We start from the raw sequence: 17,062 nt of genomic DNA on the forward strand, positions 1-17,062 counted from the left end.
AACATGCATTTTTTTCTTTCTATTTAAATGCTACTTTAATGTTAATTTAGAAAGAAAGACAAATGTAATTAGGCTTTATTTATGGATATATATCAATCATTTGGAATAGGTAGTATTACCAAAAATGTGTGTACGAATGATTTGGCTGATCGTTAATGAACTAAAAATTATATGATAATTGGAAAGTTTGAAGGAGAGGAAGGGGGAAAAAACGGCCAAAAGAAGAAAAGAGGGGAAACGAATTAAAACATCATTTTAAATTAGGCTATTTATCTTATTTGGCTAGTTTTTATTTTTTATTTTTTTAAAGATTAACCGTTTTTAAAAATATAAAAAAATAAAAAGTTAGATTACAAAGATGTATCAATTGTTTGTATTATAAATGTTGCAGTGTAGAAAAGTGAAACGTTGTAGATGAATGGTAATCTAACTTTTTATTTCTATTAATTTATCGATTTCTTTTTCTGTGTTAATAAATGGAAATTTTTTTCTTATGTTCCTCGATCCCTTTATTCATTTTCTTTACATTTTCAATAATAATTTACTTAAAAGCCACAATTTCAATGAAAACGAATGGATTTTTTTCTTTTTATTTTCTCTTTTCTAAAACTATTTCTAGAGATAGCATTGAAAAGTGCTATTTATGCCATCGCTATAATTTTACAGCTTCCGGTGTAACAGTTTGAAATTTCATATTCTTTCTCGTTTTTTCAGGAGAAAAAAAATTTTATTTATTAGTATGAGCGGTCGGAAATTTTTTACATTTTACGAACCGATTAAAAATACCCATAAATACTTTGTGGATGCGGTTAACATGTGATTTGCAGCATTTCTTTAGCTCAATCTTTTGAAATAATCAACTGATAAGTGAAAATTTTAATATTTTCAAACCATAAAATTCTCAGGGGAGGAAGAAAAAGAACGAAAGACTGAATGCCATCATTAAATTTTCACCGACATATCAGTAAAATTTCCCTCTGTTTCATCAAAATATCATAAAATTTTTTTTGTCCCATAAAACATCAACAAAAGTTGCACTTTTGTCACAAAATACCGGTAGAAATTTTTGCTTTATCAAAAATATCGCAAAAATTTTTTGCGCCATAAAATACTGATCGAAATTTTTAGCTCTCTGAAAGGAAAAAAAGAGCAAGAAAAAAGTCTTTTTCTTTTAATCCTTATCAATTACATTATGTTTTATCACGGGAAATTTAATTTAAAGGAATCTTTTAGGAATAAATCTCCCTTGTTTTTTCTTTTTTTTTGCGTTCACGTTTGTTTTTTTCGAAAAATCTTAAATAACACTGTCTGTTCATCAAATGGCATATCATTTACATTTTAAAAAAAAAGGATTTTTTCTTTTATTTTTTTCGCTTTTTTTTTATTGGAAGATGTGTTTCTATGTTTTCATATGTAAATCTAAATTTATGTTTTTCGATCATAAAAATTTTTTTAGACATTTGGAAATTTCAAAAATTTTCCAAACCGAATCTTTTTTGTTTTTTTTTTAAAATATATTTCTTATTTCAACTTCTAATAATAAAATCCATTCGTTCTTAATTTTCTTTTTCTTTTTTTTTTTTCTGTTAAAATTTTTGTTTTAACGCTTATCCCATTTAATTTTGTATCATCCGTTATGTTTCGTTTCATTTTTTTTTCCGCCTTCTCTTCTTTTCGTCTTTCACTCCACCTAGTTGTTTTCCCGTTTTACCCCGCCTTTCCCGTTCCTCCCCGCCTCATCTAAACCATTTCCCATCTTGAAAATGAACAGCATTTGTTTGCCTCGTTTCAAATAATTCCGTAAGCATTTGAGCAGAATTTACATTATTCTTTTGGGATTTTTGGAGATTTATTTCAGCATAACTATTCGTTTTTTGTTGTTTTACAAATTTAATTTCTTTCCTTTTTTTTTCTCTTAAATTTTAGGAAAAGGAAGTAAATAGAGTAGTATTTAGATGAAATATGAAAAGGTCATAGAAATATCCTTTGGGAAATGAAAAGAAGCAAAAAAGTTTTCGTAAAAAGTTAAAGAATGTTAGATAAATTGCCCAAAATATGAAGGATAATCTTGGCCAAAAAAAAGGACAATTTTTGCCAGTTTATCTTGGATAATTTATTCATCCTATATTCGGATTGAATGAATTACTCTCTTATCAACTAGTTATCTTTCAATTAATACTCTTTGCCATTATTCGTAATTGGTATTTCAGTTGATACTCTTATTCTTAATTGGTATTTCTTACTATGTGTCTATCATTTCAACGAAAGCATGGTATTATACATGCGCTTTTTTTGTCTGTAAAACTAATTTTTAAAATAAAATTTCATTTTCATATATTGTTATTATTTTGGAATTTTAAATTCTGCACTTTTTCTTTTTGCTCATATCATTATGAATAAAATAGTGTAAAGTGAAAATATTAGTATCACTCTTCATATGATCGTTTCATTACCTCCACGCTTTTTCTCCCTCATTTCTAATTTTAAAGTTTTGGAAACAGAATATAATGTCATTTTAATAAAACGAATTGTAGATTTTAATAATTTGAAAATTTTCAAGAAATTAAAATTTGAGAAGTAAATTACGATATTATTCCAATAGAATAATTTATGGATTTTATGAAAATTGACAAGTGGGCGATAATTTGCATATATATGATGAGAAATATATGATCTTATTTAAAAAAGTTTTTTTTATCTGTTCTTTTTCTCTCTTTCTTTTTGCTACAGTAATAGTATGTATTCTTTTTCGGAATTTGCATATTGATTTATCATCGATAACACATCATCTATTCCTAATTCTCAAAAGCGCTACCAGTCAGTGATTTTACAGTCCTATCTATCCGGTCGATTCATTCATACCTTGCGATTCTTTGTAATTTATCTTTCATACTGGTAGATATAATATGATTGAATTCTTCCCTTTTTTTCTGTTTTATTTTTATTTTTGTTTCTGTCTTTTCATACTCGAAATTAAATTTAAAATACTTCTGTGATAAAAGTTTTAAATTTCAAACTTGAAAAATTTTATGTTTGTGAGGAATTTATATTTCAAATTTATAAAAGAATTTATTTATTTAATTTATTTCGTATTAAATTTTTAACTTCATCTTTTTTTATGTATTAGGTAAGGTGTATTATTCAGTTGTAAATTTTATTGAAACTACAAAAATCAAACAAATTTTACTACTGGGATCATTATTATTCATATTATTATGTATTGTTTTTATTGTCACTATTGTTATTAGTAATAGTAGTGTAGTAGTAATAGCAGTGCTATACTTAGGTTAATATCTGCAAATGCTGTTGTATTTAATCGAAAGCGTTTACATAAAACAAAAGATTAATTTAAATTGATTAATTCGAATATAAAATGGTGTTTCAGCTGAACTGCTAAAAAAAATGCAACAAGCAAGGGAAGGTACTCCGTCAAAGGGACGGCGTAGCGCTGAAAAAACAATTTCTCGCGATGTGAAATATGAGTAAGTTATTTTCACAACAAAATCAACGAGAAAAATGAAAAAAGGATAGAAAAAAATGAAAATTTTGCAGGAAATAAAAGCGATAGCAAAACGATATGAAATTATGAAAAATTACAGGGAAAAAGTGATAAGATACTTGTTTGCATATTAAGTACATGTATTTTAATTCGGACAAAATTTTTCTTTTTGGTTTATTTCCCAAAAAAAAAAAACTACATTTCAAAATTTTTCACTCATTTTTCTTTTCCGTATTAGTTGGATTAAAAAAAGAAAAGAAAATGTCACATAATGCAAAAAAACATTCCAATAATTTTCCGATCTATTTATTTTAAAGTTTTGGCGTAAATAAAAATTCGAAAAGTATTGAAATGATGCGAAGTGTAAAATGAACGTTCTTTTTTAATGCAATTTAGAATTATAATGAGATTCATTTAACATTTGATGCTAAATAGGATGTTTCTAATGTTTCAAAGGTGAGATTTTAGATTCTCAATTTTAATGATAATTGGATTTTTAAATTTATCATTTCATCAATTTATATCATTTTTGTCTATTTACTTATTTACTTATTTATTTATTTTTTTGTTTTTTATTTTTCTTTTGTAAAATTTGCTAGAATCATTACTGTTGCTACTGCTACTGTTGTCTTTAATGTTTTCTGTACTTCTTTCTATAATTACAGCCTTTGATAGTATTAGGAAGAAAAGAATAAAAGTGTTAATAAAAGTAATATAGAAATTGTATTACAACCAATTAATTTTGCAAAATCTTTATTCATTCTATTTGTTTTTCACGAAAAATCTATTTCTGTATCATATTGCCTCTCTCACCTTCCTCAATGGTCATTTTTAGAAATATAGTTCAATTTATGACTTTTTGAACAGATAAATTTTGGAATTATTGTTTTGAAAAGGAAAAAAGTGGAAAGAGGAAAATTAATAATTGCTGAAGTATGGTTTTATTTTATTCACCTTTAGATTTGCATGCAAATTAATATTGTATGCTTTGGACAGAAAATAAAAGAAATATTTAAATGGGAGGAAAAAATTCATTTCTTGTTTTTCTAAAAATAAAAAATGAAAAACTCGTAAATTTTTTCTTTGTCAAAAAGGAAGAGAGAAATGTGGAACATTTTTGATATTAATTATTTTATCTGAACCGCACTTCAACATATCCATTATATCATTCATTAATGTTGTAATCAGTGGAAATCATGAATCTGATTATATCTTTGATCCTAATGAGATCTGATCTGAACTGATTTATTTAATTTTATTATGAATAATGTTAGCGTATTCAATATTAGTCGAAAATTTTAGGATAGCAGAAAGTGGTGGCAATACAGGTGATAATATCGAATATATCGACTCAGTGGATCAAGTTGACCTCGGATACGGCATGACAGGAGAGGGGATTTCGAAGCTTCTTTATGACCACTCCAAAGATGAACTGATTAATTACAAGAGACGTATAGATGCAAACGCTGAACAACAACGTGAACACGCTGATATAATGGCTGCACTGCAGCGCAAGGTGCGTATTATTCTTAACCTTTTATCTGATCCTATAATCACGATAACATTCGCATTTATAAAATTATAATGAAATTTACATTTGTATTGTCATTACCATGATAGGATTCACATCTGTAGGGTAATGGTAAAGTTCATTTCTTCAAATTTTTTTTTCATCTAATTTTTCTTTATTTAATGTGTTTAATCTTTTAAGGAAATATTTGATTTCTGCAAAACTCGGAACTTTTCTTATGACTTTCGATAAGCTTAATTTCTTCAAAATTTATAAAGTTTTTTCCTTTTAGTTATCTTTTTTCTGAAGTAAAAGAGCTCCTTCAGATTGAGCAATATCGGCAGCGTTTTGCGGAAATCGAGGGAAGAATTACGGTGCGTGAACTGAATGATCCGGATGATTTGACAAGTATGAAGCTAAAAGAGGAATGGTTACTTAGTCCAAAATTTAAAATGCAAGAAATTGGCGATGCGGAATTTGCAAACCAATTAGAGGATGAACGTAGAAGGTTTGTTATAGTTGAAATGTTATAGTTGAAACGGATTTTCAAGGAAAAAAGAAATAGATAAAGACAGATTTAGTTATAAATATTGGAAAGTAGGTTGGATTTTAATAAAGAGGATTGATTGGTCTTTTACAGATCAGAAAGGTCAAAGGTTTAGCTTTGTTTTCTCAAATTCCTTTAATATTTGCATTTCAGAGCGGAAGATTTGGCTATGCAATTGCAACAGGAACGTCTTCAAAATGATCAATTACAAGCCGAGATTCAGCGTTTACGCCAACAATTTGAAATCAGTATCCGTGATAAGGAAAGAGTTTATCAAACTCGGGAACGGGTATTTAATATTATTATTGTCGTTACAGAACCTTTATAAAAAAGAAGGTATTCATTGTAATAATGATTAATATTGACTGGTAATGGTAATAACATTCACAATAATTAATATACTTTCAAAAAAACGAAAAAATTCCAGAATCTTACACGATATTTGGGCGATGAGCAGCGTAAAATGATGGAATTGTGGTCAGAGTTACAACGCGTACGTAGACAATGTTCAGAATACAGAGAACAAACGGAACGTGATTTGGAAAATCAACGTAACGAATTCATTAAAGTAATTCGGCATGTAAGCGGTCTTGTCCGAGGACTAAATATTGAGGTGATTTTTTTTCGTTCAAGCGAAAAATGTCTCCGTATTCAAATATCAAATGAAAACAAATAACTGCCGGTAAATAAAACAATATGCGTTAGTTTGGTGAGTTAACTCACATGCATTTCTTCAGCAAATATGATAACATATACAGTTCTAGTTAATTTCGCTTCCGATCAAGTTTAAATATTTGGCTTGTAGCCGGATGTTTAAACATGATTAGAAGATAGAAGCAAAATTCAAGAAATTTATTGTAATATTCAAATTATTCAAATTATTGTAATATTCAGAGCGGTACACATACATTACTGTCGGATTTGTCAAGCGAAAGTGGAGTGGATATCACACAGGATACTGTACTGGTCGAAGCTGTTAAACGTTTCCACGACTCGCAACAACAAGCAGTTCCGGTAATTGGACCAGAATTGATCACTGAGCTTCGCTTGGCTCGTTCCGAAGATGCCGGTTTACATGATGAACTTATGAGAAAGTTTGTTTATATTATTTTGAAACCGGGAATCTAAACGATTGAAAGCTAACCAGTATTAGCTGAAATAAATGATTTAATATTCTTGAAAACGTTTCCGGTTTCAGGGCTAAAACGAATTCCGCTTACAAAAAGTCCAAAACACGAACAATCTTGCCTCTTTGTAAATTCATAAGTAATCCAGATTTAGTTTCCTACTAATAATTACAGATATGAGGAAAGTGCGAAGCGCATCATCGAGCTAGAAAGTCGTGATGATGAAAGCCATAATAAATTGGTTGCTCTAGAAAGTGATCTGAAACGTACACGTGATCGTCTTGCTGAAAGCCAGGTCTTTATTTTCTTTTCTTTTTCGTAAAAGTCAAAGTGTTCTTTTACTTTTCAAAAAAAATATAATATCTTTGGATTTCCGACAAAGGAAAAATGGAAAATTTTTTTGTTGTTATCGAAATTAATAAATAATATTCAAGTCATTTCAATAATGAAGGACTAGTAGAATTTTTTCTAAATGCTTGTGCATAGTTCCCAAATACTTGAGCACCAGAATTTTTTGTTTATTGATAAAGGGATTATTCAAATAATAATAAAAGAATTATCAAAAAATTCTATTATGTAAATATTTGAAATTTCTTCTTAAGTGGTAAAATAATTAGCAAATGAGTTCTTCAAGTCATTATGAAACATTTTCTGAACGCAATCGAATATAGCAAATGTATCCATAGTTCAAACTGATCTGATTAATTATTAGTCTCGGTTGACAATTGAATTAAACCAAAATTAGTTTGATAAGTGCGCATTATAAGCTTTTCTTAAATACACATTGTGAGCTTCTAAAAATATTTGCTCTATCGATCTATTCAATCAATACGATTAGTAGGAACACCGTATCAACCGATACGTTATATTAATTGAATAATTCACGTCATATAATTAATAATTTGTGCACAAATTATTGCTTTTTATATCCAAAAATCTTTTCACGTTAAGCTTGCATCTTAATTAGCAGTGACGAAATTAGTCAAAACAGTGCATGATGTGATTATTGACAAATCTAAGTAAGTATTAAACGTGAAAGCGTGACCATATACAATTTATCAAAATACGACATAACAAGTATTCAATGAAAAAGTTGCTACAACAAAAACAAAATTCTTGATTAATTATGGATGATTCATATATCTATCTAATTATACGTGGAACTATGACATGTTAATCTTATCATATTTCATTATATAAGAAATGTAAACATGTAACATTAAAATTTCTTTTTAATATAAGAAAAAAAGAGCTCACTGCTTGTTAATAATTAATGGCTTTATATAAATTAGAAAGAATTTTTGATAAGTCCCATATTTTCTCTTTTTAGATTTTACGTTATCTACATGTAAATATCCATTTTCTTTACGTACATTAATTGTGGTTTGTTTTTAGAATGCTCTTCGTAAATTATATGATATGACGCATGATTATGAAACTGACGCTCAAAAGAAAACACGAACACCATCACCAGGTATGTTCATTATTATTTTAAATAGATCTTCTTCCATATTTATCAGATTACAAAATTTCATTCGCTTTTTTCTTCAACTTTCTATCGTACCAGTTCTTTTATCAGTCTGCTAATTATTGGTAAATTTCTGTTTCTTTTTCCTTTTAAAATCTATTTGAAGAACTTTCTATTAATTTATTATAAATGGGAAGTATTTGTTATTTTCCTTCTTTGTATCTTTCCTATTTTTTCTTTTATCCTCTTCCATTTTTCTTTCTAATGTATTTTTTTCTCGGATTTAAATTTAATATTAATAATTTTTTCTCCTGTCATACTATTTTTTTCAGTTTGTTCTTTCATTAAAAGAAGTGAAGTTAACCGTATTCCTTCTCTTTTTTTTTTTAAATTTGAAATATGTTAATTCAAAATAAAAAAATATGAGGAATAATAGAAGTAAATAAGAAAACATAAGGAAATTCAAAAGAATGAATGATATTTGAGAAAGTATGAGGTCTTTTTTTTGTTCCAGTAAAGAGTTATGTTCCACCACCCGAAGTTGTTCGCAGCGTTCGTTACGTGTTAAACAGCCGTATGAATGATAATAATGTATTACAACGTAAATTGAAAAATGCTGAAGTTCAAGTATGAATTTCTGTTGTCAAAAAAAGATTTAATGATAATTTTTAAGAAGTTGTAACTAAAAGATTACCAAAAAAAGTGTTTGCAGAAGAATTACAAAAGTAAGAATGTAAAAAATATAATTTAAATTTTAAAAAAACTATAATTTCAAGACAATCACTTTTCTAAGATAAATTTAGATTAGTGAACTTACTACCAAATGTGATTCAATTGAAGAAATTCGTCGTGGTTTGGAAAAGCAAATTGCCGAAGCAAATCGAACACTAATGAATCGGTAAAAAAGAAAAGAATAAAACTGAGAAGGAAAAAATTTTGCAAAATTATGAATTGCCTTTTTGTTTTTATTTTTTTCAAATTAAACTTGGCAATAATGCAAGGAATTCTTTCATTTTTTATTTTATTTTTTTTTTGGGGGGGAGGGGAGGAATTTCAATAATTTTATTTTTAACATGTAGACAAAGAGAATTGGATGACGCAAATCATACAGTGAAAAATTTGGAAGATCGTTTGAAAAATCTTGAGCAGGAAAAAGCATCCATCGAGAGTGGACGTCGTCACCTTGAAGATGAAATTCGGAAAATGCGAGAGTAAGTAATGTTTCTCTTTTTAAAGACATAAATCAGTATTTCTTCCGGGAACATTTTTCGGAAAACCGTTGATTGTTAAACGATTTTGACTGATTATTTTCAGACAGTTCAGCAGCACTCTGTCAGATGTGGAACGAAGGGCCGCTGAAGATGCGGAGGAGCGCATTCGTAAAATCGAAGATGAAACTAAAATACGGTAGCTTTTTAGAAAATTGATCAAGTTTGATTTAAAGAGAGGATTTTAGTATGTTAAAATTGGTTACACAACGAATCAGAGTTAATAATTTTTCGATTTTATAAATTTTTGGTGTTTAAAATTAATTGTTCGCAGCATAAGTGAACTTATGAATCGCATTGAAACACTTCTGGAAGATAACAAGAGGCTAAAGGATGAAGCTGATCGGATGAAAAATCGAGTTCAAGAGATTGAAAGGGACTACAATAATATCGTCAGAAAACTGGAAGAGAAAGGTAGATAAGTTTCGTGTCAGATGATACGTCGAGATTAACATCCATGACATACATTTTTCCGAATTTCATATTCTCATGAAGTATTTTTTCAGAATTAACATCCTCTTTAAGCTAATAAACCTCGTAACAATCTATTCTGTTCTCACTTATTGTCGAACTATTACTGTCCAGTTCTCTATGGTAGCTTCAAGAATGCCGAAGAAACTTCTGGAGGGATTTCAATAAAGCTTTTTGCAGATAATGCACTGAAAAATTTGGAGATTATGCGTCAACGTTTGGCTAATGACTTGGAGGACCAACGTACACGATTCGATGCCATGACCAGTGAATTTGACAATTTGCAGATAAACTACGATAGCGCCAACAAGAATACGGTAGCTATTGAACTGACTGTAAAAGAAATCAAACAACAACGTGATGATATTATGTAAGTTGGTCGTATATTGTCGCTTGATTAATAAAAAAGAGGAAAAAATGTTTAATTTAAAAATTTAAAGTTGAGTTTAAAAATTTAGATTCAGGATTTTGAAAGAATAATTGATGTTAATAATTTAAAATTAATGAAATCTTTTTGTTAAGATTGCGATTTCCAATGTAGACATGAAAAAATTACAAAAAACGGGAAAACAGTTGGAAAGTAGTGAATTTTGATCTAATATGATTTGAATTGATCATATGTCGTCTTACATATCGGAATCATCAATTAATAATAAATTAAACTTGAACAGAGTTTATAGCTAGTGAATATTATTACTTACTAAGTGCAATAAAAATTTTTATAGTAAGGAAAAGGATGCGCTGACACATGCACTTCGTGATTTAGAAAATAAGCTGAATATTGAAGCAAAGGAGCGTGGTGATGCGGAAAAGCTTAATCAACGTTTGTTACTAATTATCTTTTTCGATTATTTCCACTCTTCAATTATTATCAGTTTATTGTTACAGTTATTATCAGATTATAATAAAAAGTAGTATAGAATATATTTTAAACTACGACGGAAGGAGAAAAGATATGAGAGAATGTAAACAGTAATATTAATAATTGGGTACTTATGCATCGTACTGGCACTAGCATATTATCATCGAAGTTCAGTAAAAATATCAAAAGAAATAATTATGGATAAAACTTAGATAATTCAGTGTCTGTGTTGGAATATTCAATTTAATAAGCATAAAATAACACGTATTTAAAAAAATTAATAGTGCAGAACAACATCATATCAGTGATTGGCTTGGCTTCATATTGCAAAAAAAAAAAATTCCTTCATTGATTATTCATATGATTACTACTCACTTATTTAAATCACTTTTTTACTTGAAATGATATGATCATTATCCAAAAGTAGACTTGATTAGTTGTGTTGTTTTTAGAAATTTAATAAATATCACCTATGCTAACAGCAGCGATTAGCTGCTAATTTTTTTTAACTTTTTGAAATTTGTGATTCATTTTTAATTGTTAATTCATTTCTAATTTCTATGAAATTATTTACTTTGGCTAGAAATTTGATGTCAAATTAGTACTGAATGGAGGATTAGTCAAAAGTAGCAAAACATCATTTCATTTTCGGAACATAGGTTAGGGGATGGAATAGAACTGTTAGCGTTTCCCTTAATTAATCATTTTAAATCATTTTTCTTATCTAGAAATAAAAAGTTTGAATTAATTTCGTTTTAAGGTCATTTGGATGAAATCAATAATTTCAAGAAACAAATCAATGAATATATGACTGAGGTGACAGTTATTCGTCGTCAAAATGATGATTTCGATACGCAGTTGAAAACAAATCAGGCTAAACTGAGCAGCACGGAGAATTCGTTAATTGCTGCAAAGAAAGAAGTCGAAAAGTTAACGGAAATGAATAATCGTTTACAACAGGACAAGAATGATCTTAGCGGGTTTGCTATTGAAATTTTTAGAAGTATAAGGGCATATTTATTATATACATCACATACGTGTTATAGCTATCTTCTTTCTATTTGTTTTTACGTATTATCATACAAAAGCAAAAAGAGAACTTATAGGTAATAATAAAAAGTGGAAATGTTACAGTGCGAAACAAAAAAGTGACACGGAGCTTAATTCACTTAATGAAAGAATCCGCAAATTAGAGCAGGAAACGGAACGTATTAGAAAAGATAATCAAGAATTGGAAAGTCATGAACGTATAGCACGTGATGATCTGAAACAAGAAACGAATCGCAATCATCTTCTTAAAAAGGAACTTGAAGAAGCTCGTGCTGAGATCGTTGCATTAAATGGTGATTTGAATTTTCTTTTCCTTTAGATCGTTATTTTAAATGGTGATTTGAATTTCCTTTTCCTTTCCTTTTTGTTGAACCAGTCGAAAAAATTTTATCTTTTTGCGTCTACGTTTGTTTGAATTAATTATTAATTGCCCTCAAGAATTCATGAAGGAATAAGCGTCATATCAGTTTATCTTGGTGAAAATGATAATGCAAGAAAAATTGTGGGGTTAAGATTAGAAACATTTAATTTGTAGTAAATAAACCTACCATTAATTATATTGGATATGTAACTGAATTTTAATAACACTGAAATCTTGGTGATAATGATAATATCAACAAATTAGAAGTTTGTTATCAAATCTATGATCAAAAATATGGTATATATATATACATATACATACATATATTTAAAAAAATTATTTGAGAGATGTTTTCGAAGTATCAATTTATCACTGCCAATGTTATTCATGGTTAAGGTAGAAAGGAAGTAAAAATATTAATTAGGACTAAATGTAAGAGTGGTTTTTAAATTTGAGCATAATTTTATAAACATAACAATTTGGACTATTATTTTCTCATTATCCAATCAATTTTGATCGACCAATGAATAATTTTTTCTTTTGTAGATCGTTTGGCAAAAATGGATGCAAATTTCAAGGCGAAATTAGACGAAAGTATCAGAACAGGTTTAGATGATCGTGAAACAATAAAATCACATGGTAAAGCAGTTTTAAATTACTCTTTAGAAATTAATTATCAAGTAATAAGAAATGAAGTATTTCAAATAATTTTGAGATAATATTTCCAGCTATTCCTATTGCAATATTCCTGTCATTTGATAAAATTTAAAAAAGAAATGATAGAATAATTACTAACATTGTAAGCATTAGGGAAATTACTATTCTTGATTTGTGCTTACTTTAATTATTCTAACAGTGTTGATTATCATCATTTATATTTATCACTGGTAATTAATATATAATTTTTTAATGATATATGCTCAATTTGAATGTAAACCAAAAGTGTTGGTCTTTCAGATAGCAGAAGTGAAAAGATGATCGTAAAGCATGAAACGGAAATCTATGAAATTAACAAATACAAGACCGAATTGGAGAAACTTGAAACTGACAAAGTTAGTTTCTGGATTATTTAATTGAGATCTGACGAAATTTAAAGCTTGGATAAGCTTGCAAGTGAAAATATTTGTGCTTTACAAAGTTTTTTGGTGAATTTGCATTATAGTTAAGGAATAATTTTCAGGATGATTTGGAAAAACGTATCATCCTTTTCCAAGATGAACTTAATGCAAAAGATCACGATACTGATCGACTGAATGCTGAGATCGCTGAACTAAAGCAGAAATTACAAAATGAAATTGAAAAAGTTCGAAAAGAAGCGACAGCGGCACAAGAAAGATATCATATCGAATTGGACAATGAAAGAGATAATCATCAAAAGGTTAATTGTTTAAACAATTGTTAATCTGTAATTAAATAAATAAGTAAACAATTCAAACAAACAAGTATAGAATGCGAAATTTTTTGCTAGTAAAATAAAGGGAAATAGAGAAAGATTAAAAATTGAAATGATTTTTTTTGTTTGGCTTCTTTCAATCGAAGTATTCATGGGTTACATCAATTGATCTCTTCTTTAATCAGACAATTATTGAGATATGTAGCATGGATATGGAAATAAAAGCTGTGTAAATTAACCACCGAATTGCTTAATTTAAAAATGAAAATCGTTTATTTTATTTTTATTCTTCAGTTAGCCAAATATTTATCGTTGCATTTAATCGATGAAAATTTCAGTTACTTTTTCGTTATCTCAGCTTTGTTTACATGTGTTTTTTTTTTTTTTTTTTTTTTTTTTTTAAAAGGGCAATTAATAAAATTGATAATTGTTAAAAATTAATGAAAGGATTTTAGAAGATTGATTCAATGAATGTTTTGGTGGAACAGTTGCGTGCTAAATTAAATGATACTGAGCGAGTTATGGCTGATTTGCAAAATCGTGGGAATATCCTGGAACGTGACAATAACGATTGGAAGGAAAAATACGATGCATTAAATTTGGAATTGGATCATTTACGTGATGAATTATCATCTGTACGACGTGACGCTGAGAAGGTATTTTTTTAATTTGAAAATAATTGAAATTTAAGTAATTATAATAGAATGGCTTTTTTCTGATTCTGATTCTGACTCAAAGTTTCAATTTTAATGAGATATACGGATGTTTATTTAAGATTTCAATAAATTTGCTATGATTAAGTTTACTTTATCTTAAATTTTGTTTAATCCGTAGGAAATTAATCGTTACAATAGCGATTTACAAGCAGCACGGAAAGAAATCAAACTGCTTACTTCAACTAATAACGAAATGAAATTGCAACTTACTTCTGCAGAAGATAAGATCAGTTCATTGAATAAAATTATCACCGATCAACAGAATAAAATTCGCGATTGTAAGTCTTTTTTGCAAAAAAAATCGAAACAATCTTTAATATTGAAAAATTTAAGAAGTTCAAAAATATCAATAAAATTCGTTTTGCATATGCTGTCATGATATCGATAACAAAAGTGTAGGTTGTGGTATAGCTGACTGATGGACAGTTAAACTAAATATCATTATTAGTTTCATGTCATCATAACTTTTCTTTAATGCAGAAAGTCATATATCCGGTCATATAACATATGGCCAAAATGATCATTATTTTTTAATTTGTACTTTTGGCTTCAATAAGCATTAGGCGTTAAAGCATCCTTCATTAAATGTTACACTCAAATTATAATCCAACCTATCAAAATGATTTAAATTAGCTCTGTTGCAGTGACGAGTGAAATTCATCGTTTGGAAGGTGAAGTTAGCGATGCCAAAGGAACTGTAGCAAATTTGGAATCTGAATTGGATACTGCCCGTGAACGGCTCCATTTAGCGGAAGAACAGTGTGCATCACTTCAAATAGAACTTAACAAAATGAAAAGTGACATGGATTCATTGCTTGCTGAAAATGATATGCTTAAGGTACTTAATATCACTGATTTATAAACAATATTGTATTACCAAATTTTATTCCGAACTTTGTAGGTTTAACAGATGGAAGGAAATGAAAAGAAAAAGGAAAATTTCGACATTTTAAAAATTACTAAAAAATTCCTATTTAATTCATTTAATTTTAACTTAATATTAGTCTAAAATAAACTAAATAAGATTTTTCCTTTTTTAATCTTTTAATTTTTTGAAACTTTCATTGCAGACTGCCAAAGAATCAAATGAAGCTGAAATTGATCGTTTGAAACAGAAGCTTCAACGTACAACTGAATATGCTAAAAAACATGTTGATGCTCTTGACAAACTTCGTCCTGAGGTAAAACTGATAAATTTGATAATATTCGTATCATTTTGAATATTCATTTCGGATCATTAACTTGAGAATCCTCATTATTCTTTCTCTCTTTTTTAACTTATATTCAGTTCTGTCTCAATTAATTTGTAAATTTCAATTAAGAAGCATTGATTTTTTAATCTTTATCCATCACTGTATTGTTAGTCTTATTTATTTCATTTAATAATTGAATCAACTTATCCGCAATTTTTTATCTATTCTATTTGTGCGTAATTTTTTAGTGTCAACCTTTCAGCATGAGCGCCTAGAGAATTTATACCGTGAAAAAGTTAAGCAAGTGGAAAATCTTATGCAAACAACTCAAAACTTGGAAGTACGACTTAATCAGTCACGTGGAGAACTTCGTGATGCAACTGATAAGGTTGTAATATATCTATTTGCTTATCAAGCTTTTAGAAGTGTTAGAATTTATTCTGTTATATGAATTTAAGAAGCTTCTCATCTTTTAAATTACTGACCTGTTTAGCATCATTGTCTCAATTATTTTGAATATTCTTGAAATTTTATACCTTTTAAAAGTAAAAGTTGAATATTTGCAAAATGGTTAAACGGTGATTACGTAGGTATTTTTTGCAGCTAATTGTTAGCGAAGGTGATCGTAATGTGCTTCGAGGTGAAGTGGAAAGACTGCAACGGGAGGTTCAATTTTTACGTGAACAATTTCTCCGTAAGACGGATGAATATCAGGCGGCGTTGAATGATCTCGTAAATGCCCATCGAACTGCCGAAGATGGCCGTGTTAATGCTGTACAAGAATTGGAGACTCGCAAGTATGAAATTAATGATTTGCAGGTACGTTGAATTCGTGAAATCGTATCTGCCATAAATATTAACCATATATTACTATCATGATTTAGTGCTAATGATAAAAATGAAGGAGAAAAAAAGGATCGTAAAATAAACTCGCATAAGAAAGCTTAAAGAAACTTTAAATAAATGGTCCAATGACATAATTCATTTAATTGGGACTAATAAGGAATGTAAAGTGATAAGTCAGTCTATTGAGTCAATGAATTAGCATTAATTTAAGAATTGATGATAATCAATTCTCAAATAAACAATAATAATGATCAGCAGTATGTATAAAAAAAATCATAATTTATGACTGTCATCAGTCCTTGAATATATCAGTTTTCTTCTTAATAATTCTTTAAATGAGTGCAACAGCAGTCGACAAGAATAATTATTATTAATAATAACAAATAAGCAATAATAATGATCAACAGTATGCATAAAAAATAATTAATTGGGAAATTTTTATAAATTCTTTAATTTGTGAAGTACTTATTGTAAAACAAGCAAAATTTTTGACCGAAATGCAATGACTTGTTAAGATTTTATCAGTTATCTGTGATAATTGATGTTATCCATTTATTATTACCTTCTTTTTTAATTTTAGATTTTAATTTTTTTTAAATTTACTTCTCTCTTATTTCTTTAAAATTTTTTTTGCAATTTTTGAAAGTTGGAAACTTCTAATATTTCCCATTTTCTTTCATCTGTTTTTCTTCCTAATGTTTTTTCTATTCAAAATTATAATTAAAAAATTGCAACAAATTTTTTCCAGTCT

The 17,062-nt window shown here is 28.2% G+C and overlaps 1 protein-coding gene across 1 annotated transcript in view; it reads left to right on the forward strand.

Moving 5' to 3' along the window:
- The first annotated feature begins 3,378 nt into the window (after positions 1-3,378).
- The window catches only part of LOAG_18585 (major antigen), a 25,729-nt gene continuing 12,045 nt past the window's right edge, over positions 3,379-17,062 (forward strand). Inside the window, exons 1-26 of the mRNA XM_020451247.1 lie at positions 3,379-3,482; positions 4,802-5,015; positions 5,336-5,517; positions 5,710-5,845; positions 5,984-6,169; positions 6,451-6,650; positions 6,858-6,978; positions 8,079-8,157; positions 8,666-8,778; positions 8,955-9,049; positions 9,231-9,362; positions 9,466-9,558; positions 9,694-9,833; positions 10,071-10,260; positions 10,616-10,713; positions 11,513-11,732; positions 11,887-12,095; positions 12,710-12,802; positions 13,121-13,215; positions 13,344-13,541; positions 14,012-14,212; positions 14,391-14,550; positions 14,917-15,110; positions 15,343-15,453; positions 15,728-15,853; positions 16,069-16,284. Of these exons, the coding sequence (XP_020304987.1) occupies positions 3,403-3,482; positions 4,802-5,015; positions 5,336-5,517; positions 5,710-5,845; positions 5,984-6,169; positions 6,451-6,650; positions 6,858-6,978; positions 8,079-8,157; positions 8,666-8,778; positions 8,955-9,049; positions 9,231-9,362; positions 9,466-9,558; positions 9,694-9,833; positions 10,071-10,260; positions 10,616-10,713; positions 11,513-11,732; positions 11,887-12,095; positions 12,710-12,802; positions 13,121-13,215; positions 13,344-13,541; positions 14,012-14,212; positions 14,391-14,550; positions 14,917-15,110; positions 15,343-15,453; positions 15,728-15,853; positions 16,069-16,284 (3,882 nt within the window). The 5' untranslated portion in view covers positions 3,379-3,402. The remainder of the gene's footprint in view (positions 3,483-4,801; positions 5,016-5,335; positions 5,518-5,709; positions 5,846-5,983; positions 6,170-6,450; positions 6,651-6,857; positions 6,979-8,078; positions 8,158-8,665; positions 8,779-8,954; positions 9,050-9,230; positions 9,363-9,465; positions 9,559-9,693; positions 9,834-10,070; positions 10,261-10,615; positions 10,714-11,512; positions 11,733-11,886; positions 12,096-12,709; positions 12,803-13,120; positions 13,216-13,343; positions 13,542-14,011; positions 14,213-14,390; positions 14,551-14,916; positions 15,111-15,342; positions 15,454-15,727; positions 15,854-16,068; positions 16,285-17,062) is intronic.

Source organism: Loa loa (assembly GCF_000183805.2).
Source record: "Loa loa unplaced genomic scaffold supercont3.380, whole genome shotgun sequence".
NCBI lineage: Eukaryota > Metazoa > Nematoda > Chromadorea > Rhabditida > Onchocercidae > Loa > Loa loa.